The sequence below is a fragment of the Nylanderia fulva genome, unplaced genomic scaffold, assembly GCF_048542155.1.
Source record: "Nylanderia fulva isolate GAGA-0341 unplaced genomic scaffold, ASM4854215v1 Scaffold29, whole genome shotgun sequence".
Taxonomy (NCBI): Eukaryota; Metazoa; Arthropoda; class Insecta; order Hymenoptera; family Formicidae; genus Nylanderia; species Nylanderia fulva.
Genome location: NW_028190358.1, coordinates 2,762,725 through 2,788,718, shown reverse-complemented (window position 1 = coordinate 2,788,718; position 25,994 = coordinate 2,762,725). Strand labels below are relative to the sequence as shown.

Here is a 25,994-nt window from a genome sequence, read left to right as displayed (position 1 = left end):
AACCTTTACGTACGTACATGGCGACGACTAGACGAAGCGATCTTCATTTTCCGCATTGAGAACAACCAAAGAGCATCTTATTTTATCTACAAATTTATAAGAAATAAAAAACATCGATACAAGTTCGACGAGCTTGAATCTCGATATTGTAAACACTCGCGATTAATCTCTGAGAGATATTTAAACAAATATAATTTTATGCAAGATTTTTTCCAAACTCTATATCCTGCGTTTTTCCCCGTGTATTTCAGTTTCATTTTAAGGATTTTACGGCGAACAATTCGCTGATGAAGAACAACGGGTCTTTCGGTCGGAATGCTCGCGGAACCCGAGATGGAGGTCTTTATTACGATTTTTCTTGTACGCTTCACCCGCGGACAATAGAAACTAGAAAGACAATCGAGCGTCAAGCCTTTCATTGCTTAACAACTTCTGCGTATTGAAATTCAATCGCGCACTGTGCTGCATCGGGGTTGCTTTTGTCGTTCGCGTCGTAGGCCGTGGCGACACAATTTCCGCCTCGGAGCAGGAATTCTATCGAATGCTGAATTCCCGTTCCCTCGTCTTGGCCGTCTTCGACGGCACAAACGACCGGGGGAGCAATTATTTCGTTGGGATTTATCGCTTGTCGTCGCGCTGACACCGAAAGTTCACCTCGCAAAATCACGCATTTCAAGCTCGTCGCCAATTTCTCTCATATCCTCCTTTTTTATTCCTAATTAAAGAAGTAAATATTTGCTCGTAACATGTTCTCCGATCGGTAGAAATTAATAATAAATATAACGATGACAAAAATACGAAAGTTGATAATTATGAAAGTGTCGCTCAAGGTAATAATTGATCAGTAAAGAAGAAAAAAAGCGGACGTTTATGCACGTCGAAAAACAAATACACCTTTCGTAGACTATGTACTCTTTGGATGAGACTGGTATTTTTTTTCACATCGACCTCGAAAAACTTGGGCGCAACCGGATGCGATCTCGCCAAGGAAAAGTCGCACACGGCCTTCTTGCACACGTGAGCGTGTCACGTGTTCTTGGGGCGCACACGTGGTGCGGTGGATGTCACATACTGCCTGCGTTGACATGTTATCAAACACGCGTATACATATACGTGCCCATCCGTGCACTGTAAACGTGCACGACATGGTCCCTATGGGTCGTCGAGGTGATGGTCCGTGTGCTTTAAGCGAGATCACGAGATCATCTCTGTGGCGCAGCTGCAAGAGAGAAGTCCGCCGGCCGGAGAAAGTTTCACGAAAGGAGCCAGCGCCCAAAATTTTCTGACCGCGAAAAAAAATGAGGATATTGGTTTCCATCACACGCTGAAGTTCTCTCGAATGTTTTTCCTGTTTTCTGAAACACCTGCTATTTGTGGCCTTCTTATGGAGGTTCTTTCTTGGAAAATTCTTTACGTTGGCAAGCAATATCCAGCTGGGAAAGTGTTGATTTACGAGAGATAGGGGTTCTTGTGCAGATATTCAATTTACATCTTTATGGCATAAGCTATTATTATTAGAAGTGATTTGTTTTATGAATATATCTTCTCTTGAACTTTTACGGACAAAGCATTTTTTAAAGATCTATCTGCGTTTATAAAGTAACGCTTCTACAACTTGATATTAATCTTCTAGATTAGATTATGATATTTATCTTTCAGGCTCATCTTGACCATTCTACACAGTATTTGCTGTGCATTTTATATAAGTGTATTAATATAAGCCCCGGCTAATTAAATCAATTAGTCAAATGTAAAAGATTGATTTAGAATCGCATGATATATTTATGTAATGCGATCGCAAACAATGATTCGCTCGTGTCTGTGCAGAATATAAAGCCAAGGCTGGTCGCCTTGACACACAACGGAACGCTCACCTCAGAAACCGGAAAACGCTAATCGTTTGCTCTTAACGATGCGTTTTGCAACGGCACCTTGGAGAGCAACGTTAAAAACGGCAACTATCGCGACAATTATTTTATTCATTAAACGTGACGAAGACACGACAAATATACACGTTAGGCAAGCGCGGTAATGTAACAGTCAGTTAATGTCAAAGAAAAAGTTTACTTCTCATCCTAAGAAACACAATGATGATTGTCATTGTTGCGCGAAACAAAGTTTCGTCCGGATAAATTGATTCCAGACACCTTTTGTGAACAAATAAAAAACAATGCGTGTCTTTTGACATATACATAACACACGTGGGAGAAAAAATCAAGGATAATCTTGCGTAACCGTGACGAGTACGAAAAGATCAAGGTGCATCGTGAAAAGTCTCGAATTCCAGGTGTGTCAGCCAAGCAGCAATGGATAACACAAACCTCCGTCATACGTAACTCTCGCACGCGTCACGCACATTAGTAGAGACATATAATATATAAACCACGCCGATAATAAAAAGACAACGCGCCGCGAGCTCTTTTACGGCGCGTTCTCGCGAGTCTTCGGATTCCATCGACCAGCTGTTCCATAATGATCGCCCGCGGACATGGGCGTCTGCAAGATTTTTTCCAGGGACGGACATGATTAACATTTTTTGTTTCTTATTATTATTCTTTCTGAATTTTTTAAATTCAATCTTTTATTATTTTGTTATTTCAATATTTTTATATGAAATAAAATTGCAAATAAATTCCAGTGTTTACTCACAAAGAGAGCAAATGCTTAATTTTTTTCACTGATTCCAAGGAGAGAGAGTCTTTCGCGTGCCCATCCCGCGATTCGTAATATTAATCGTCCATTTCAAGGAGAGAGAAGCGTTATCCAAGGAAGGATAACGTTGCGTGTTCCTCGATATAACTCGTAAATCGGTAAGTCATTCTCGTAAAGTGGGCTCTCGTGAAAGGATCCCATCGTATCGAACATCGGGGAAAAAATTGAGCCAGGCATTTAGTGACGGGTATTACAAAGACGGCGATCGATCAATTATTCCATTCATCGTTATCGATTGACGACGCATTCTCCGAGGGTCCCGCAATTTCCGTCGCAAAGATGTGTGTCACGTAAATAAGACTATATAATACGGCTGGCGTGCTTTCAAGCGTAACTAACCGGTATTTAAACCCGCCTTTATCGCCCGATTTATTATCGGTTTCTCTCGTTACCGAGTTTAGATTATCGTAGACGAGTTATTAAACCGAAAACTCCATCCTTCGTTAGTCGCGCGCCGGTGTATCGGTACCTCATCAACTCCGCCGTTCTAAAATAAAGGCGTAGCGTTTATTGAGAATCTTATCAGATAAGGAGAGTTAAAGGTAAAAATTTTCGCCAGTCAATACTGAATGGAGCGGCCAATAAACGCCGTAAATCGTGCAGGGTCATTTCGAATCGCGGAGTGCATCGGGCGAGATGCATTTCTGCAACTTTGCAAGTCTCCATTCTCACGGTACAACGTAACGGTAAACGTAGATTCTTTTTTCTCCTCAAATGAGTGCGTTCCTCGGTAAAAGTTTTGTGTTCCAATTCAAATATAACCGGTAAATATGGTAATGGATTAACCGCGCTTGTGCACTTATGCATTATGAAGGAAAAGACGCGCGAGAAGACCTCGAGATTCCAAGCGTGTTACCACGCGATTTATGCTGCACGCGTGTCTCGTCAAGGCTTCGAACACATGTGTTTATATATCGGTTGAAGCTCTCCATCTCGATATACGCGTACGATATATGCGTTACGCACGGTCCGGCGGAAGTCACGTGACGCGAACTCGCACGGCCCACCGGAAGCGACATGGATCGACAGACAAACGCCCGCAAGTCCCATTATGTAAGAGGAAAGAAACGCGCCGGCCTCCACGGCCAGTTTAACGACGACCCTGACTTATTATCGGTCTTTAACGATCGGCAATCGGCGGCGAATCGTCAGAACGGTTCCATTAACCCTCTGTAATCCTCTCGACGCTAACGGGACACCCGTGATATCCGAGCGTTTCTTCAGTATAAGGTGGAGCGCGATATTAATCCCGGCCCCGGCGGCTATTCCCCGCCTTTCTTGCAACATTTTTCTCCTTTTCCGATACCGAGAATAAGCGCGATAGCACCCATCAAGCGCAAGCTGCACTCGCGATAAGCGGTAATTATACTTTGAAGACAAAAGACGGAGATTTTTTTTATTAATTAAAATTTCATGTCGATTACTCATGTCGAATGAGTAAAAAAAACTCGCTCCAGAAAATAAAAGGTTTCAGTAGAACAGTGCGTTAACGTAATCAATTGTGGAAAGTCACACAACGCAGTTTATGCGCACGCAACCGAGAGCGCAAAAAGAAATCGCATATTGCTCATTTTTCCATGAGAAACATCTCACGGTGCGCCTAGAAATTATTAGGATATATATATAAAAATGACGAAGAAAAAAATACGATGAATCTAATGAATATACAAAAATGCAAATTTTTTAAATATATCGCTATGTTTTGTCTTAATTAGAAATACTAATCTCCAAAATATATCATTCTTTTTTATCAAAAAAAATAAATAAATAGATAAATAACGATATTATTATACAAAACATGAATTTTTCCGGCTTCAAACCGTGTTCCTTTCAATTCTCGGATACCTTGTATAGATACGAGTGGGTGCGTAACTGCGGCGTATTTTACATTCAATTCGTACCAGGTACGCAATTTCGCTGATAGAAGAAACCGGTTATTTTGTCACGACCGCTAGGAACGAAGCTACTGGTACAGTTCATCGTCCTTTTGTCGCTGACTCGAATGCCCTCGTCGGCAACCTTATATACACGGGTTACCGGCGTGCGCGAGCGCGAGCGCGATGCGTGTTTAGCGTCTACACATCGACGCACCGATAACGCATCGCCGCCTGGTGTATCTTCCTCTCTCGGTGGTCTCATAATTGAACCGGCTAATGAATATTTATACCTTAGGCCCGATTATACGGCCGCATGGAAGCGTGTTCGCACGTTGCTGATAGTTGCGCGTGTTGATCGTGGATCATTAGAAATTTAAACGTCGTGAATTAGCCACGGCCTGTCTTCGTTGTGCGCGAACTGGATTTTATAGCTCGCAGCTATGATGGAGAGAGAATAAGAGGAGGCAATTACAAACACGAGCTGTCTTGTATGAATTACGGGAAAGCTTCCCTTCAGTCTCTACTTTGAGCTCTTAAAAAAATGTCATTTTCTCTATTATCTCTTATATGTGTATTATTAATCCAACTCTACTTTAAGATGTTCAATTGTTCTCTTAATAACTTAATATTTCGAATTAGTTAGATACTTTGGAAAGAGTTTACAAGTATCTAACTTACTCCAACCCGAACTTCACTCCGAAATTAAACCAATAATAACGCCAAAGTTGTAATTCTGGGTCGTACCCGGTATAAACCAGTGTTTCATTAACATTGCTGCTTTCCCGAATCGGACAATAGCCATTAATAGTGTTGGCGGTAGTATACAGTTTCTCATTGTCATCTTCACCCACATCGTTTTATCGATTCGTGTAGTACACGCGCGCGATCGCACGAAACGCACAACGGCGAGCTTATAATCGAACGGATATCTCCATTAGCATAGTCATAACCATCCGAGACCCACATATGCACGGGCGCATGGAGTCAAAGTGCGTATGGAGATAACGGTACATCAGCATGCGCGCGTGTGTGTTTGCGCGAGTGAACGCCGAGAGAGAGAGGAGGAGGAGAAGGAGAAACGCCTGTGTGAGCTATGTGTTTCCGTATGGCCGGTGATGAGATCCGACGAAGCAACCGATACACCGGCTAATCAGACAGTCGTTTGTACAGCCGCGCTTTTCAGTCGCGCTGGAAAGCGCGAGAGATTTTATACTTGGCGCAACTCGACATTCCATCGAACAGAAAGTCTCTCGCGCGGTAAACATTCCGCAACTATGTTTGGCACTCGCACTAGATAAGAGTATATCGATTTTAAAATCGAATACGAAGCTTAATGTATATAGCTATGTCCTCGTTGGAGCAACAACTAGTAACTTTTATAAGAAACATGGAGTATCAACAAAAAGTTGTTCATTGTTTCGCTCCAGTGAGGACGTAGATTATTATCGAAGACTTTCTTATATCTTATTGAGAAAAAGACACATCATAAGATAAAATAAAATAATAAATATTAAATTAAAAAATTAAATATTAAATAAAAAATTGAATTAAAAAATAATTTTGTAATAATGGACTAATTTGAAGAGAGAGGGTGAGTAATAAATTATAATTTCTTAAATGCGAATTGCCGCGGCGCACAGTTCACTGAAAATCCCGTTAGCCCTTTCTCGTTTAACGCGACAATTGAATATATTTTCCATTTCCATCGCGGCAAATCGTTTCGCAGAAAGCGAAGATATATTTCATGTCCGCTGGCGAGAAGATCGTAAGTGAGTTTTAATGAACACTGACACGGCGGGCGCCGATTGTTTGCGGTGTCATGAAGGCGTCGCATTGTCTCTTGCTTAACAAGCGCGAGTACAATTATCAAATACTGCATCGTGTCGAGCAATTCTTGCTTGATTGCGAATCTTTATACAATTTATTTCGTCAACGGTCATTCATCGTGCGAGCGCGCGCGCGAGAAAATTATAGGGCGAAGAGAAGTGAGATGAGAATATTATATTAACAATAGGATACAAGCGTTACGTGTGTGTTACGCAAGAACGGTTTAGAGAGAGAAGAGGAATAAGCTGCGCAGTTTCTCTCGAAGAATACGCGGGCGTCCCACTTCAAGTCGCATTTAAAGCGTGCGATTGCAATTCCGCCTAAGAAGTATAGGTACGTCGTCGTTTAGTGAAATTGTTTCGAGTATTAAAACCGTAATAACAGTCATAAAATCGAATAACTGTTAATCATTCGGGGTGGAGGAACCTACAATTACGTCATTTCCCTCAATGTCGATATCGATGTCGGTAATTTCCCTTCACTCGTCGCTCTTACATCCGAACGGAGTTAAATACGAAGGGACTTGGGAGAGACAATTGTCTGCCTCCCATAAAGCCATGTCCTCACTGGAGCACCAACGAGCAACTTTTGTTGATGTTCCATGTTCCTTAAGAAAGTTGCTAGTTGTTACCGAAAGTTTCAAGCTGCGTCCTCATTGGAGCAACAACGAGCAACTTTTGTTGATGTCCAATGTTCCTTACGAAAGTTGGCAGTTGTTACCGAAAGTTTCAAGCTACGTCCTCATTGGAACAACAACGAGCAACTTTTTGTTGGTGTTCCATGTTTCTTAAAAAAGTTGTTGGTTGTTACCGAAAGTTTCAAGTTGCATCCTCATTGGAACAACAACGAGCAACTTTTTGTTGATGCTCCATGTTTTTTAAAAAAGTTGCCAGTTGTTGCTCCAGTAAGGACATAGCTTAAGACTAGGCGGAAAGAGATCTGTTGTTGCAGCTCGGATGCTAATCTCGGCGTTGTGTTACTTTTGTCACGAGGATCGTTAGCCCGTGGGGTGGCCCGCAGGTAGCGTATTTATGCTATCGCGAAATCCGAGATACAATACGAGGTGGTCGAGTTACCAGCGCCTTGTGCGTAAATAATGCTTGTGCCGAGCGAGGCTTCTTATGGTCGCATGACGTTCGTGCGTTATTGTTGCAAATCGTGACTCTATTAACTTGCGCGTACTGAATCTTTGATGTCTCGTACATACACATATTCAAACGCAGTAAAATCGCAAACAATCGACCGTCGTCGACTCCTACGTCAGAGTGTAATACACTCGGCGGATTTAATTAGCGGGAGGAGCAGCCCGCTTGTGTTTTCAATTACTGCACAACTCCCGGGGTGTCCCGTTCCCGAAATCCCACAAAGACCTCGTTTGGCAAAAAAGTGCAATTTCGCAATTTCCATCGGAACAGAATTAAGCGTTACAATAAAGCGCGCTAAAATGGTGAAATAAAAAGTACATCAACGATAAATTATCGCGCTTTTCGTATGAAAACGATGTAAAATTAATAACGAAAATATGCAAAATGCGCGACATAGAAAATTCTCCCTCTCTCGAATTTAAATAAAAAAAAGTTCGTGAATTGTTTGACCACATATAGCAGCGGCAGGACAAAGTTATCGATATTCAGTTATGATTTGACATTCGACATTCGGCTGTGATTATTCGGATTGTAATGAATATAAGAATAAATTAGTATACGACGCGACGATTTATTTTCACAGTTATTATCGCGAGTACAGAGATAGACATAACGGAGTTGCCGTATGTAATCGGATACTGTAATTTTGATTAGAACAATCGGTGGTGCAACGATACATGTTGACGAGATATAGATGTGAATAAGGAATTCGTAACAATCATTGATATATATAAACTTTGATCCCGAAGCAGATCGCGTGCAATTAAATAATGTATGTACACTCGCATTCGAATATTTTATAAAGAGTCCATATGTGTACAAAACATATATGAATATTCCGTTGAAATTAAATTGTTCGCACCTGTGATTAATTAAAGTCATTTAAATTTCCAATTAATAATACTTTTTTATCTTTCTCACTCAACACACAAACTGCGTCATCCGATCGAAGCAATGATTTATATATTGGATTGCTTTGAATGATTGCGTTTGACAACTATGGTATGTCATCTCATGTAAAATCTCTCGAGGCTGTAAATCTATCCGACAAGATACATATAGATTATCACGAATATCACAGCAGCCTTATATAAGTCCCTACATTACACAAGATATTAATTAAATTACACATCGTAAAGATATTTATATACTGATTACGATTTTTTTCTGTAATGTCAAACGTAAAGGTTGCGAAAAATAATTTTGTAAAATAGAGAGCTTTAAAAGTTTAAGGAGGAGAGCATCATATAAAACTGGAAATTAAATTTAAAAAATAATAAAAATTTATGAAATTAAATTAAAAAATTTAAAGTTAAAAATGTTTTATCTAAATTTATATATAATGGAGATAAACGTCTTTACGATCAGCTAAGCTTTGTAGCATTCAGAATATATATTGAGTAGCACGGCTATATCTTTGTTACGCCATGTCTCGAAGAGACGTGAGTCACGTCTCGTTCCGGAAAGGGCACCAGTCTCTGTACGAGCCATTTATGCAAGACACCCCCTCAAGTTCGCCAAAGAAGAGCTTTCATAATCGACCTATCCTATTTAAAGACTTCATCGATCGATATCTATTGTGTAAAAAATCCTGACACCGTCGTTACTATTGAACGCGAACATTCTAATTAATATTATATTATTCGACCTATAATATTGTAATAAAGGCTATATCGTCAAATAAAATATCATTACTATTAAACGCGAACATTCTAATTAATATTATATTATTCGACCTATAATATTATAATAAAGACTATATCATCAAATAATATATTGACAGAAATAAAAATAGAAATAATTTTGATATATCGTCGCTAAGATCATTAGAGAAAATTAGAGGAAATCGATGAAAAGGCAAAAGCTGCGCAATAATTACTCTCTCGAGTAAGCGCAACGACGAATGAAGCGCGTTAATCGGTGCCTCCGGCTTAGGCTGACTAATGAACGCTTTCGTTTTACAAAATGACAGCAACCGAAGGAGCCGAGCATTTGGCTTTCGCGCCCGTCACGGTTGCACAAACGCTGTACAACAATTAGCTACAAATCTCGTGTTGGACTTTCTAAATTCACGTATGAATTAGTCCGAGAGCTCGATAAATCTCGGCGTAATACACACGTGTATCGAGTAAAAGTAACGGTGAACCGCGCCTGTAGAAGTGTCTATGCATGTATCTATCTCTTCGAGAGATGCAGGTAGACGTAAATCGCGCTACCTGTAATCCGCAAAAAATTCTTTCCTTGTGGATACATATGTTATATATGCACGCGAACTGACTCTTTTTTTAATGTGTGTAAAAAATTGTTGAAAAAATTACAATGTGCATGAGGGATCGTGATCACATAAAATTACGTAACGCGTGAACGCAACGAAATCCGATCGTCTCGGTCACGTAATGAGACTCGCGAAAAAAAGAAAAGAGGAAGAAAAAAATTCGCGTGTGGATTAGACACTAAGGAAGGAGACAAACGACGATGACGTGGCGAATTCGTGTCACGGAGGTGCAAGAAATGATACAGCGACGGAATCGAGGCCGCGACGAGCGTAATAACAGTTCGGGCGAACAAATTAACCGCGGTGACGACATCGGCCGCGGGCCACTAGAAAGGTATATCTCTCTTTGTACCTCTCTTAACGAGTGTTTGGCGCGGGACGATTAATTCCCTCTGTTTCGACTGGCAATTGCAGACGCCGCAGCGACGTTATCGCCCAAGGTTGCGATTATTAATAAGCGCAGGTTATTACATATGAAAAAAAAAATTAATTTATATAAATTAAATTGAATGAAAAAAGAACCATTGTGAGGAAAAAGCAATTTGCGTCAATTCGTGATTCTTTACACGTTTATCATTGACCCTTATAATCGTTATGCTCATGAGTGTTCAGAATTTTTTCCAGGGGAGAGAACACAATTAAAAATTTTTATTTCTCATTTTGTGCTTTATTAATTTTTTTGTTACTTTGTTATCTTCATTTTTTTTATATAAACATATAAATAAATTTAAGTGTTTATTCAAAAGGAGAGCTAATGCTTAATTTTTTACTGATTCCAACGGAAGATAAATGAATGGTTACGATATATCTGTTTTAATTTCACAAAATACTTTTCATTGCGTCCATTGTCGTACACTTACACAGATACGACGGCATACACTTGCGATCTTATTGCGGTTATTTCGCGCCCCGGAGGACGACGAAATCGAGCTCAAGAAATTGAACGCCATTTTCATGACGTGGTTCAGCGACGGATTCACAGCCGAAACCGCAACGGGGAAATAAGATACGATTGTCCGTGCACGTTCCGATGTCAGGGACACGATTTATCGCGACCTAACAGGTAGCCGGGGGCAACAATTTTCAATTAGTTACGTCCGAGTAGCGTCGCTGGCGAATCCGCGTTCTCTCTTTCTCTCTCTCTCTCTTTCTTACATCATAAATTCCGGATAAAACCGTTAAGAAAAATTGCGGCGGCGAAACCGCGCCGTGGGTTTCGTCGCGATCGCCGCCGCCGATATACGGGCGCGCGAATTCTACTCGATAAATTTATGCGGACACCGCGATAAACGCATACACGCGCGAGCACGCGTAATTTTCCTCGTTAATACAATGGCCAATAAAATCCTACGTACACGGCCCGCGTGCACATTGTGGCCCGACGATGATAACAGTCTCGTGCAAACGATCCTCGATCGCGTCATCGACGAGAGATCTCCTTTATTCCGCGCTTTCGCGTCGACCTCTCGAACAAAGGCACAAAGTGGGATATCTCTATACAATTAATATTCTATTCCTCCTTTCTATCGTTATAAATAAATATTAAACTTTAGCGCTGAGTATATTTGACAAAATATCGCATCACGCTTTTGCGGTTTTTTCCATCGCGCGAAAGATGCGGGTGTTATTCTCCTTTTATGCAGGCCCGAGAGAGAAAAAGATAGGGACAAAAGTGGAACTAAACTGTAAACGGTACTTTATACTGCATCCAATAAGTCATGCACTGAATAATGTCATGTGCCTGTGTACCAAACGTACACAAAGACACAGGCGCACAAAAGGCATACAGGCTGTCTAGATATCGCGGAGCGGAAGGGACGAGCCGATTCCTTCAGCACGCACGCCCGGTGAATGCGAACGGATTAATGGGCAATAAATTCAAGCGCAGGACCGGTTAATTATCGCAGTCATCTGCGAGGCCCGAGATGACGTATCGCTCGGCTATGATCAATATATACGCGCGAGAGGATCTCTTTCTCTCTCTCTCTCTCTCTCTCTGGTCTCTTCTCTCCGCATATATAGTTGCGTTGTGTGTAGCTTACCTCGTGAGATACGGGGTTGTTTTTGTTACGGCCGGTGTTGGATGCGTTATTAATGGACGAGAGCGTGGTGAGGGTCGCCGTGCCGACGCCACCGACCGTTTTCTCGCTGACCTTCGTCCCGGCACCGCCGACATCTTTGTGCAACGTTCCAGGACTCTGTAATCAGAAGGAACGGATGCTCGTTACAGCAAAATGGGATACAAAGATCGTTTGAGTAATAATTATACTTATGATTATTTAATAAAAGGAGCGTAATTATAGTTATTCCATTATTAATAATTGAAATGTATCAATCCCTGAAATGTATAGGCAAAGTTTGTAATAACTTGCGTAAGCAGTTCGATATAAAAATGCTCATACAATAAAAAATGAAATATAAAATAATTATATTATGACTCGTCCCTTTCACTAGGTCATTATTTCTATCGTATTATAAAAAAACTCGAGAAACGGTATCACTTCAGAAATGACATTAAAATCGCGCTTGAAGAAACAATTATCAATTTACCGACCCGCAATCTCGTTTCGCATTAAAGCCATCGAGAGAAGCGTGAAAATAAAAACCAGTTTATTATTTTTATTTTTATTATTATTTTTATTAATTATCTTCACCTAGTAAAGTTTCCGTCCGCTCTATCATGTGACAGTTTCCGCTGCGCAATTATTTCGATATTCCGTATCTAGTAGTTAATATATAACGCAGTCTCTCTCTTTCCGATTCACCCATTTTCGCCTACCACAATTTATCTCTGTGCATCCTCTTATCATCCTTCCTCTCTCTTACTCTTTCGCGCGGAGACTAAACGCGCGATTTAATAATCGGAAACAAAGCATTAACGTGGGTGGTGGCTTCTTGGGCCGAGCAGCGCGTCGGTGTCGACGAGAAAACACGTGTGCATATGCAAATGCGCATCGTCGCTGCACGTGTGCGAGCATCCGCGATAAGTGATAAGCGAAGTGATAAGCGCGCCGAAGAAATGACGCCGCGAGCGATTACACGATTCTGACGCTTCGTTCTCTATTCATATACATATATCCCCTTCGACGTACAACATATGCACGAACGTCGAGAGATCCCTGTATTTAACTGCCCACAGTGAAAGTACAATAATACATATAGCTTCACTTTGTTTAATTATTCCTTTCGAAATTTGCCTCGCGACTGTTTGCATGTTCGAAGAGATTTAATGCAGATGCTTCATAAATTTATTCCTTTCATAAATAACCGGTCTATAAAAATTCGGCGCTAACAAGTAATTAATATGATAATAATATAATTTATCCCGGGAGAGAGAGATCGTATAATCAATTTTGCATGCATTTTTTTACGGATTAAACAGAATCAGGCTGGCGAAATACGAAGGAGCGTGTCGTATATCTTTTTCGCGCATAAATAATTTGACGTATTTAGAAAATCGACGACCATCACGTGTGGACGCGTCAGGAAAGAATCGGACGTCTGTGCAAAACAATGTGGGAATAACTGAAACTCGTCTCATTAGTGTCGGACAATGAAGCTGCAATAGATTCGCCTCGCTGTAAATATGAAACGATGCACATGCAAATGCGCATCATAGCCATCGGTGCATTCATCGCGAGCGATTGGAGATTGACAAATACAGCTTTAGAAAAATCCATAAAAAAATCGGTCGATCAAAACGCGATTGGGTCTCTTGAAAAATTAATTCGACGGGTAATAATTTCACGAAGGTGTTTAGTCGCGGGAAATGAAGATGACACAAAAAGCTCTCTTCCTTCTTCTCTCAATTTAAGAAAAACTGATATCGTCACTACTCACAAAGAGAATTAACTGTAAGTTTGTAACGGTTTATAGAGGCGGGCGTGCACTCATTACGGACGATTTATAATTTGCCATCAGAATATCTATACGGGACGTTTATAAACGGCACAGTGACCCCGCGGCTAATGTGCAGTGACAGAAATCGATGTATTCTTAGGCCGACGAGCCCGCCCCTAATTATACGCGAGTCTATAATTACATATCGATGTCTAATTGAAGAGTGACCCTGGATCCCGAAAAAAAGGCGACCGTTGCATAAGAAACGCGGTCAAGAGCCTACGCGATCTCATCAATGAAAATGATGATCGTCGCAGATCTCCTCTAATCTCGGCTTTACTCGCAACAATGGAAAATAGGTCTAACAGCCGCGGGACTTTTATCTAGACGAGTCTCCCGCGAGATTCGTGTCGCTAAATAACACTCCAATTTGCGGTAAGGTACTCTTCTTTCCTTAATGATCGAAACGAGCCAATGATGTAAACAGGTTGCGCGTTTTTTACGTAACGTGACAGAATTTTGTCATTTCAAAAGTTGTACGCTTTAATTAAAAATTAATTTATATAAATATAAATGCTGTGAATTATATAAATTCTATAAAAAAATTTATTCACGTAAAAAATTATGAATTGTATAAAATAAATTTAAGAATCCATAAGATGTACACGATATTATATATGCTTGATTTTATCTTTGAAATAATGCGAAGCTATTTTTATGGTAAATACACGGTCCGGATTTGTAACATAGGTAGGACAGGAAGTCAGGGAACGAGTAGGTTCGTTAGACCTGCCTGTTTATGCCATTGTCAATGTCACATCGGTGAACAACCTTGCAGTGGACTATACAGATGACAGGTCAACGCACGTATCTATACGCAACGGAACGCGCCTTTTTTCTCTCTTTCTCGTCTACTATAAAATCGATATCGGAACATGTCGAAAACGTATTGATATTCGTTTTCGTCTCGCTTATTTTTACGGAAGAATACATTACAGTGCATAAAAAGTGCAAAAGAGAAAGAAAAATTCATCGACTGAAAAGAAAAATATCGCTTGAACTCCTTCAATAATTATCGATCGACATTCTCATTTCTAGTAGAAGAGTCTTTATGATCCATTGTCTTCTTGGAACGTGCCCACGGTTTTCCGTTAATTAAAAGCGCTCCCTCGCGACTCCGTATTGTGATTATTAAAGCAACTTTAATACAATTTTAACGAAACGTGCACGAAATTATCATCCAACATATCAGAATATTGTTGCACAGATTTATAATCAACGATTTCACCCTCGCAATTAACTTCGCTCAACAGATGGCCGAGTTTTTCGTCCGTGTAATTCTAGGAAACGGCTGATACCTGAGATGGATTCTCTTTGCCTTTAAGAAGGGATCGAGCAATGTGAACGAAGCAAGTTCGACTCCCTCGGATATAAGGCCTCGAAAGGATATATCGAAGCAAAAAAAGTAAGGAAATTGCATGATGATGGAGAAAAAGGAAAGAGGAAAGTGTATATATAGAAATGAAAAAGATTGAATTTCAGTAATGGTGTATGAAAAGCATCAGGACTCTCTAGTTCTATTTAGATTATCAATAAGTATAATGTATTATTGATGGAGTGTTCCCGCGACATGAGGAGAGACGAGGACACATAACTCGATACCTCGTCGAGGATCCCTTTGTATGATGAATAGAAGGCCCACAAATAATCGAGAATAAATTTAAGGTCCCACGCTACTTACATCGTAGCGTCTGGAAGATGCGAGATATTTTTAAATCACACGAGGGATAAATGACAACGAATACAAAAATTGAATAAAAATTTACAATAGCCACCTCACTTTCTCGGATGAATAGAAGAATTAGTCTTTCAAAGAAATTCATGTTTTTAATATTTCAACTAATAAAAAGAAAACTGTCAAGCAAGATATTCATTTCTATGACCAAGAAAGTTGAAATTAGCGGTTGACCATGATTTTCGAAACCTAACATGGGCAGGACACGTCGCGAGGCAATCGAGCAGCAAAATTCGTTCGCATACAGCAGCGGAAAGGCAAAAGAAAAAGAAAAGGATATGATAAAGTTGGACACTCTCATCCAACGGGGAGCCCGGTACCCTATCATTACGCTCGCTCGGGGGCAAACCTTAATAATCTCGGGCCTGGACGGCTTCGTGGCTTTCGATTTTTCTCGAGACACCTGGCTGTACGCGGACCAGAGAGCCTGGCGCACACCTAGCGATATGGTGCAGCAGGTGAACAGATTTGCTTCCCAAAACCTGCATACTGCTGGTCGATCGGTCGCACACCGGCTCGTCGACATTTCGTCGACCTGGCGCACCCCGATTCAACACACGCAGGGATGTATACCTGCGTGCGCGCACACATGCGCGCGAACACGTGCAGGTTGGCAGATGTATCTCGTATCTGACACCTGCCAACCTGCAGCAACACAAAGACTGGAAACTCTCAGCTGCAGCTGCCCGCGCTGTTCTCCGCGCAGGAAAGCATATAAGATTCTCGTGTTCCATCTTACTTTCACGCTGATTTTAACGCGGCGATTGCGGAATAAATATATCGATGCATCATTTCTTATTACCACAAATATCAATCGCAATTGTCTATAATGACATTTATAATATTCTGACAGAAATGTTTATGTACCAACATTGAATCGTCCCGCAACCTGCAGCTCTTGGAATATCAATCTCCATGATTGTTCTCCATATATAAATCGAGATGACGAACGCGACAAGGTCAGAAACGCATTTATCAATTCCGCGAGTTCTTGAGCTGCGACATTTAGCGGAATGGAATTTTTATATAGTTTTTTTCACATCGCCGGGCAATCTCGCTCGAAGATTCTTTAAAATCTTCAGAATCCCGAATAACGCCGAGGGTCATCATATCAAACTCGATAATTCTTCTGCCCACAAGGTGAGTGCCATAAGTGACCGAGATACGTGCGCGAGAGTAAATTTCATCTATCTTTAGCGTGTCGGAGACGCGCCGAAGAATATGACACCGCGATGATTGCGACTTCGTGCGAGATTACATTGTAAAATCAAGCTGAAATTATAAGCTGGCACACTTTCATTCTCTGTCCGCGCGGTCGCATTGGCATACTTATATAATTAAGAAAAAATTATGTCAAGCAATATCATTTTATATCAACAATATAATTTTATATCACAATGTTAGTGTGAGGCGGTAATTTTAAGATAACTTTCCACGAGCGCAGCTTTTCATGAGCGCAGCTTTCCAATTATAAGGCGTTGTCGGCTCGCTTTTACCCGCGAGAAAGGCGCGAGATTCAATTCAACCGTGGATGCGGCATCAGTTTACGTATTGTCAGCCCGAGAATTTTTCACATACGTACGAAACAATCGCGCTCGAATGACGTTCGCGTTGCGATATCGATCGCAAGGGCAAAAATCACAGGTCAAGGACGCTCGAAGAATCGATTAATGTGAATTTTACAGCACGAGGCTAAATCGATCGGTTAAAGCGATTATTTTCGATCTGGAATAGCGATCACTCGCGAAAATGTTTGCTTCTTCAAAACGAGAATCTGCGAAAGTTGCGCGTTACATATGTCCGTGTGAAAAATTTTTATTTTTCGATCGTTGGATTGTGAAGAGAATGACTCAAGAGTCGTCTGAATTTTTTCGCAAACGTAAGCAATCGCAACTTTTCAGATGTAGGCCAACCGTCAATTGTTTCACATTATTTCGCCGCGCGCGAAGCACAATTAATGTCAATCGCAAAATGTATGCCTTCTAATTATGTAGAGAGCTGCTACACAATGCGCATAACTCGCCGTAACTCATTTCGCGAAAGTGAACGCGTCCAAGAATTCCAAAGTAATTAATATCAATCTAATATCAAAACGGCTTTCGCCCGACAAACGTCAAGTTCACACAGCGCTCCGAATACTTTATCATTAAGTCCTTCGCGAACGCGATTAATATTCCGTCAATACGCAAATCAAAGTGATATCCGTGTCCGCGTCTTAACGAAGCGAATCAAGAGTTTCGAGGAGTCAAGGTACGGCAAAGTTATAGCAAATCAATTTCCGCGCTGGGATCTTGCCAGCGCGTTTATACAATGTATTCTTCAAGAGCGAGGAAAAGTTACTTCTGCGCGTTTGCCATCAACTTTACGCGCGACCGGGACGTTTGCCAATCGTCGTCTCGTACGTGCGCGACCGCGGTCGAGACGTTTTCACAAGCGCCAATTAGTTGTTGATCATCGATCGGAGAAACCGCTCCCGGCATTAGCGACGTACAGTTAATCGCTGACCTATTTACGAAACCATTCGCGCCGGTTCGGAGCCGGAAGAAGAGAGAAGCTGTTTGGAGGAGACACCGATGAATGAACCGTCATGACCTATTTCTAGGATTGATTAAATGAAACGATGACGTTGTACAAAGGTACGTGACACTTTCTTTTTTTTTTCGTCGAGCTTAGCGTTTCCGCAAAATTCCAATATAAGAAAACCCGGAAAATGCTCGGAATATCGTGTATAAAATCTGGACACGTTCATAAACACATATAGAAAGTGAAAATATACATATCTTGTCTTCACGTAGAGAGAAGCATGCGAAAGATAATTGACGCGCGTTTGCATTAGAGAAGCACGACTGTGTCGAGTTAGTAATTTGCGCGAAAAAAAATCCATCATTCCGCAACGCGACTCTCACGCATTTTCGACACGCGTGACAGGGAGTCAGCTGATCGCGGACCGAGTTCGCAATTGTTAAAAATCCGCGAGATATGACGTAGAAAGTTAGGTAGGGGGAATTTTTATTCGTCGCCGAGGCTCTCCGTTTATCGATATCTTTAGAAATCATCGAGGAGTTTCATGCGTGACTTATTAACCTTCTCTACCTGGGATCAGATACGACTTCCGGCTAACGGTGAACACGTTCGCGAATCGTATTCTATATTAACCACGACGTTATATTTATATGTTTGGAACACACGATGCACACGGCTTACATACGTGCGAGCCACTCGACGCACGTAAAATATTTACTGCTCTCTCGCATCATCAAGTATATTGGTCATCGATCTCTACGTCTTGGGAGTTATATTTTTTCCTTTACGACGGTCCGAAGAATAAACTCGGTTATAATCTCGAAGGTGAATTCTGCGAATCGTGCTACGTAATACTCGCCACAACACTATAATAACGTTAGTGCTCTCGAGAGCGAGATGGCGAGCGTCAGCCATGCAATCATTTTTCTGCAATTTACTCGTGAGTCAATCATTCCTCGATTGTGCATAAGGCAATATAATGACGCTTCTCTGCTCCTAGAAACTCCTCTCACCGCGGATCGATCAACAATGGGGTCCAGTTTGCGTTGTTGGCCTCGAAGACGAGCGAGTGAAGGAGTGTGCCCCGAGAGGGCTGCAAAAACGCACGGGAGAGAAAGAGAGGAAGAGAGATAATACAAAGCACTCGTGGACGAGTGTGAAGTGCGAGACGACATGCATGCACTAGAATAGAAAAAAAGAGATTGCGCTCAAAAGACGCCGTCTGTCGTCTGCGGGCTTGAATCAAATGTTTGTTCATCGAAGAATCATTTTATGGTATATGCGCAGAATGAAGAGATTATCTCGACGAGATCGTCGACTTGTCAAAATTGCAAGAGCTCGAATTTATATAATATGCACGCGTCTCGTATTATATATAACTTGTGACGATCGCGTTATAATACTATATATTTTAATGCCATTCGCGAGGCTCGGCCAACTTTGCATCACGATGCACCGTGATGCAATAAAGGTGATGTGCGGTTCGGATAGCAAAACCACAGCCTCAAAAAAAAACTCGTCATCGCTTTCGAAAATTTCTCCCTTTCCTCGAATCGGGGGCTCTCCATCGATGACCCGGGGGAAGGTTGGGAGGAGGAGGTAGGTTTGTCATTGAAAGGATATGTGAAACAGAGGAAACTTTCACGGCCACGGGCCCGACCTGGTCACTTGGTACCACGACGCGCATAAAGGATCGGGTACGATGAAGGAAAAAAAAAAAAAAAAAAAAAGAACGTGAAGAACGAGACCGAGCGATGCGGGCAGCAGCCGCGAGAGCGGAATCGACGCATAAAAAGGAAACAGGTTATCGAATTAAAGCGATACCGGACGGCTCCGAGGCATGTAATTTCTATCCCGAGGCGAATCTCCTCGGCGGAGATATATATATATATATATATATATACATATATTCGGAAGCAACGGTATTATTTTGGCGACGCGTGGCCCGAAAATCACACGTTTGTCTCGATCTTCTTTAATCTGCGTTTCTCGCGATGGAAAGTTACCGCATAACATTAATACTGACAATATCATTTTTACAATATTTAATAATAACGTCAAGTCTCACGGTTCTAATATATATATATATATAATTTGATCATGATACATCTCACTTCGTTCTGATTTTATTAATCTCGGGGCTTCAATGACTTTAATTAAATAAAGATTCGTCACGCGCAAATCGCATCTTTTCATCTCGAAGAAAGGAGACGTCGCCGTAAGAACGAAAAAAAAAGATAGATGCGTGGCTTTATTACCGATAATTTTGCGCAGTGATCCGTTCGCGTTAATTTTTTATTTTATCGCGAAAGATCGCGATAATCATCGCGTATCATTAAACGCGACGACGCGTCGTCGTTATCCAAGATAACGCGACGATATCACGATATACCCGATTTCTCTCGCCGGACGATTTATTTATCTCGATTTTTTTTTTATCCGGAAATGAGGTTGGGGCCACTCGACACGCATATGGAGCATCTTCAATGCCGCCCATTAAAAGACACGTGCATGCGCGTGTCCCTTCTCTTCTGAGCCCCGAACCCCGTCATGCGCCGCTGAGAAATTTTGGTGAACTGCATTCTCACCGTGTTAAATGCGGAGATGCTATCTCGCAAGTTATCTCGTCGCCTCGTTGAAAAATTAATCTCGAGTGAATTTAACAAAACGGAGATTTCAATGAACTGATGCGCCTCTGATAAGTCTGGACATATCGTATGCAAGGTATACCTTAATATCTTTAGCTCGTGCGTTCGCGATATGTTAAACAAATTGGAAAAAAATGCTGAACACTCTATTTCTCTTTCTTTATTTCAAATCTATTTAAATCTTTAGTTTATCGATTTTTTTCTTCGTTATCTCAGAAGTTTGACATTTGCGCAACTGTACATCTTCCGTAATAAAAGAATAAAGATATGCGATTCGAAGCATTATGAATTCTGGGAAATCAAATCGGATGTTATCGATCGATTGACAAAGTCAGGTACGATTCTACTATTTTCGAACGAAGGAAATGCGTATTTAACTTTTCAATATCTTCTCGGGGTTCCTGTGAATCTTCTTGTCACAGTTGCTTCGCCCTCCTGGCCGTACTCGACAGAAACGGACCTACCCTTTTTTATATTTAAACCTAAAATACGGAGTGTTAATCTTCGTGCTTCAGGTCCTGTCTATCTTCAGAGTTTACCATTTCACTTCTCTTCTCTTATTAAAGCTCGATATCATCCTTCGATAGCATGTACAGATAATTCGCATCGATGATTGATCAATAAATGACAATCAGGTACATACAGAGTATTTTCCAACGAGGTTGCGTTTTAAACAAGATTTCGGGTATCTCGAGAATTTTGTATTAGTTTTTTAGCTCTCGCTCACCGAGAAAGGATATTTTATATTTAGAACAACGATAAGGAAACGCGTGAATATAAGCAGCCGGATATATAGATTCACAGTTTCATTATTTAACCCCAATTCAAATATGGTAATGTGTAGTTAACGCTGATACATAATATTATAGTACAAATCATTTTAATGTAAGATATATTGGAATATTTTATTTAACCCGTGGTTATAAATTAATATAGCGATATGACAGTTTCAGGATATAAATGTATGTAGTATCGGTACGATTAATTAATGCGTATAAAACCTTTTTCCAATGAATTCTCAGGGCGATGAAGCGAAACTTTATTCGAGACCAATACCTCTCACAAGGGTTTTCTCAGTATTGCGCTCGTTACCGACAAGCTTTCGCGCTTTCCGCATATTGTATCTTGTCGTCTAGCTTCGACGAACACAATACGTTCGGGCGTATTCTTCTCTCCGCCTCGCAACGCGAGAGTCCATTGTCCGTTTGTCAATACGAGATATATACACCACGAGACGAGGAGTTGTGATTAGCCGTCGTTGCGCTCACGTTGCACTCCCTGCTGGTGCAGCAATGCAGTGGCGCGTTTATACCATTGAAGGCTACACCGCGATATTATGAGAAGAGGTTCTCGCAACACAAGGGTCTTTCTTTCTCAAGGAAGAGAGAAACAATCCGAAGTTGTTGACTGTTTTGCTGCTGGCAAAGTTTTTTACGACGGTAATATATATATAAAATTTCATTTTCTTCCCTCGAAACATATTTTTCCGCGAAAAGTTCTCCGTTGTGTATTTCGCGAAATAAAAAAAATACCCCTCGAAAATAGAGAGTTCTCTCGCAATTTAATAAATTGGGAGGATTATGTGTAAACACGCCATCGCCGTATTATTTTCCGCGCAATTCGCGAGAGAGGAGCCGAGCGTGAGACTGCCTCCGTCGTAAGTGCATCTGCATTCGTAAGTCGAATGAGGTTAACGTTAATGAGGCGCAAGCATCTCCAGACGCGGCGGACCTTCCCTGTTATTCAACCCTTTCAGTCGAGATCCCTCGGGGTCGCTGCAGACGTGCGTGCATTTTTTTTCTTTTTTTTTTTATTCTCCGACTGACCCTCCGTCCGGTCGTCTCGTGACGATGCGCACGCGTGCTCGTTCGCGGAAAAATGAAATATACCGCCGTCGTTTCTGGGAAGTTTTGCGCGAGTTTTCGAGAATAAGAGGTACCTATAGGTTCTCGAATGTGTGTAAACTGGATCGTTTGTAAATTTGTATTTAGAAATTTAGAATCATGTGAGCAACGAGTGAATAAAAATCCAAGTAAACCGAACAGAGGTCGCGAGAGATGCTTCGATGTTTACGTTTCGACGAGGTATCGATATCGATGACTTTTAGTCGACACAGACAAAAGAAGTCGGTCAGCGGAACTGCGTTTTAACGCGCAGACAATAACGTCCGGGTACAGTCATTAGAATTAGAATAAAATATCCCTCTCTTTCTCTTTCTCTCGTGAAACTAATCGTCAAACGTGTTTTCTCATTAGCCTCCCAACGAATTGGGAACTAATGAAAAATCTCTCGATCGACTTGTTTTTTTTTCAAAATGAAAGAAAACTTACACGACGAATGTCTGTTTACGAGCGCTCCTTTCTACGATTCAATAACAAAAGGGTGATTTCCATATATGAGAGATGCAATTTGGCAGCATCTTTCTCACGAGATCGACCAAGGGACGTCGTCGTCGTGACGTCCCGTTACATCCCCTGGGCTGTCTACCGACTGCATACATATGCCACCCACCCACACACAAACGTACTTACTCCGTAGAGGGATTTGAGCTTCACGTGGTTGAGCGCGGGCACATCCACCATGGAGCACTTGAGGAGAATCGTGGTAGTCTGACTCGGCATCCTCGCGGCTGCTGTTTTTCTCACTTGTCACGCGAGATATACTACTGCGACTATCGATCACCACACTACTGATACGGGAGTCGACATTCATTGGAACACACAGATCTCGCGAGCACGTTTATTCGCGTCGATCGCGGAACGGGAACTTTACTAAAGACTATAATATATAATATATATATATATATATATATATATATATATATATATAATATTTTAACGTATGCGAGGAAAGAACGATTAACAATTAACAGACACGAAATCGGTCCGGCAGTGCGCGAAGGGCAGTGTAATTAACGGCAGTGGGGTTTCTAGATTCGCGAGTAAGATCTGAGCCCATTCGAGATGACTTCGTGTTCCCTTGATTTTTCTACCCTCTCGAAAAAGAAGGGCGAGAACTGGCGGCGAGAACGACGATTCTACCAGCGGCGTACTTGACTGACCTGCCGCTTGACTGAGTGACTGACTGACTGACTGGTTTTCACTCACTCACAACACACGATACCCCGTGTGCGGGAATTGTGGCCGTCCCCACCCGCATGCCTTTTCCTTATCCCCACCGGCCGACTGTCGCCAATCGCCGACCGTCGAGACGCACGCACACGCGTGTGTCCGTGGACCACGCATATGTGAACAGCTGCTGCGCGTGTCTCAAGTGTGTGCGTCGTGTACGTGTCTCGTGTGCGTATGCAAATGTGTGCGCGAGAGAAAATTGAATCGATGAATAGGAAAGGGTGTAACTGCCGGGATAATGAGACCTTTTTTCAGGAAGGAATTGTATATTGTGTGTGTGGGAAAAGGCTGCGGTGTCATTTCGGTGTAGTTCTCGTAAAATGGTAACGAGCGGGAATAATAAATCACGTCTCGGTCGTGATACAATGCGAAGAGGACTCCACACTTGGGACAACAGACGGCGGCGCTTAACACGTCAAAATAAAGACCGGGCTATCAGGCGCGATGTAAACATTATAAATTGAGGAGTCGTAAATTATCCGATTCCAGCGAAACGCAGGTAAATAAATAAGCGCATCGATATCATCGACGATTGCGCAAACAATTTTCCTGTATGTGTGTGTGTACATGTATATCGCGTGCCCTCTTCGCGTGATTTACAATTATCAAGAAAGGGCATATCCTCTCTTTGTGCTCCGCCGTTAACTATCTCGCCGCGCGTATACAGAGAGTAAAATATATAAATCGTCCGAGTTGCGTTGCATCGCGAGCAAAAAGCCGTTTGCTTTACTTTCACTCTTATCTGCCGTTACTCCCTGCGAAGTGACGAGTGGAAATTGCGGATTTGCGCGGCGACTCACTTCCGTCCGCAGTTTATAGCGTCGACGGGAAACGGTCGTAAAAAAAACTCGCGAGCTGAATTCTTCAAAAACGTAAAACGAGACACTCTCGTGGAATAAATTAGAATAAATTTAATTAATAATACTTGTAATTAAATTGATCAAATCTAACAAAAATAAAATATTTATGAAAATGTTTCAATAAGAAATAACATGTTGGAAGGAAGAAGCTCTGGATGTGAAACATAATGCGAGAAACCCGAGCCACTTTATAACGTAAGCTAAATCGTAATCGTACCGCCTGTGGTCAGAATCAACTTGTCAAAGTAATATCTACGTCCAAGAGCCTCCGGGACGGTCGCACGAAATGAAAACCGCAAACTTCCTGATCGCGTGAGGACGGATCTTTGTTACGTGTCGCTGCCGCAGCAGCAGGTGAGTAAAAGTTTTTCGGCCGACCGCGTGTCTCGCGATTCTTATCTCGGTTTCGTGCTCCGTTTATATTCCTTGACTGCCAGTTTACGCGCGAGTCTCGTGTGTTGCCTCGGCCTTTAACCCCCGAGGTCAAGAGCCAGGTGATTGACACTTGAGTTAGCGTCTTTCGGGACTCCCAATTAGACATTCATTGATAATGAAGGCAGTTCGTAAATTCTCGCTACTTGAGAGAGAGAGAGAGAAGCAACGCAGTTTTACCTCTCGGTTATCACATCGCGGTGCTTTGTGCATAATTTATATCCTTATTGATTAATTTTTTTCTTTTTTGACATTTATATTTTATTCATTCATTTTGTTTAATTTTGTATAAACTTTCACATATATTTTTTCGTTTATTTTGTAAATTCTTTTTATATTTTCCACATTTAGCCAAGTTAAACTTAGCATCAGCTGTTTGATACTGCCTGACCGACAATTATATTTCTCTGCATAATTTCTGTTGAATAATTACACATGTATACCAGTATAATAAAGATATTCTCATTAACATTTTATATAAGTGCAAGAATAAAATTCAAATTAAGCGTCAACATCACGTAATTATTTTGGTAAAAAAAACGCGGAATATACGTGCAGACGATACACGTCGAGGCGAATAATAACGGCGACGATTGTCCTCTACGCTTGTCCGGTCACGTAATGACAACGGTTTATAACGGGGCCCGTCTAAAGTCCTGCGGCATCGTTGCTTTGCGAGATCGTTCGCCGTAATCGCATAATAAATTCGCAGAAGCATAATCCTCCGCCTTCCCTCCAGACATTGGGCACCAGACTCATGTGTCACTATACGATTTCCTCCCGGTACCTTCCGCACCCCTTTCCTGCCGTGTCAGTCCATCTCCTCCTCCATCCGACAGGAGGAGACTTTAAAACCGTAAGTGGACAATGGAGAAGTCGGCGCGAACGGTGCATTTACGAGGGTGTGCGCTCGCGTGGGTGTTCAACGT

At 41.6% G+C, this 25,994-nt stretch overlaps 2 protein-coding genes across 5 annotated transcripts in view; one reads left to right on the top strand and one right to left on the bottom strand.

Annotated features, from left to right (window-relative positions):
- The window catches only part of LOC114945841 (uncharacterized), a 148,313-nt gene that overhangs the window by 16,361 nt on the left and 105,958 nt on the right, over positions 1-25,994 (bottom strand). For all 4 annotated transcript variants that reach the window (XM_029322163.2, XM_029322165.2, XM_085484101.1 and 1 more), the window contains one exon: positions 11,879-12,034. In XM_029322163.2, coding sequence (XP_029177996.1) covers positions 11,879-12,034 — 156 coding nt within the window. The remainder of the gene's footprint in view (positions 1-11,878; positions 12,035-25,994) is intronic.
- The window catches only part of LOC114945851 (UPF0669 protein C6orf120 homolog), a 120,089-nt gene continuing 111,993 nt past the window's right edge, over positions 17,899-25,994 (top strand). Inside the window, exon 1 of the mRNA XM_085484108.1 lies at positions 17,899-18,107. The gene's annotated coding sequence lies outside the window, so the exon portion shown is untranslated. The remainder of the gene's footprint in view (positions 18,108-25,994) is intronic.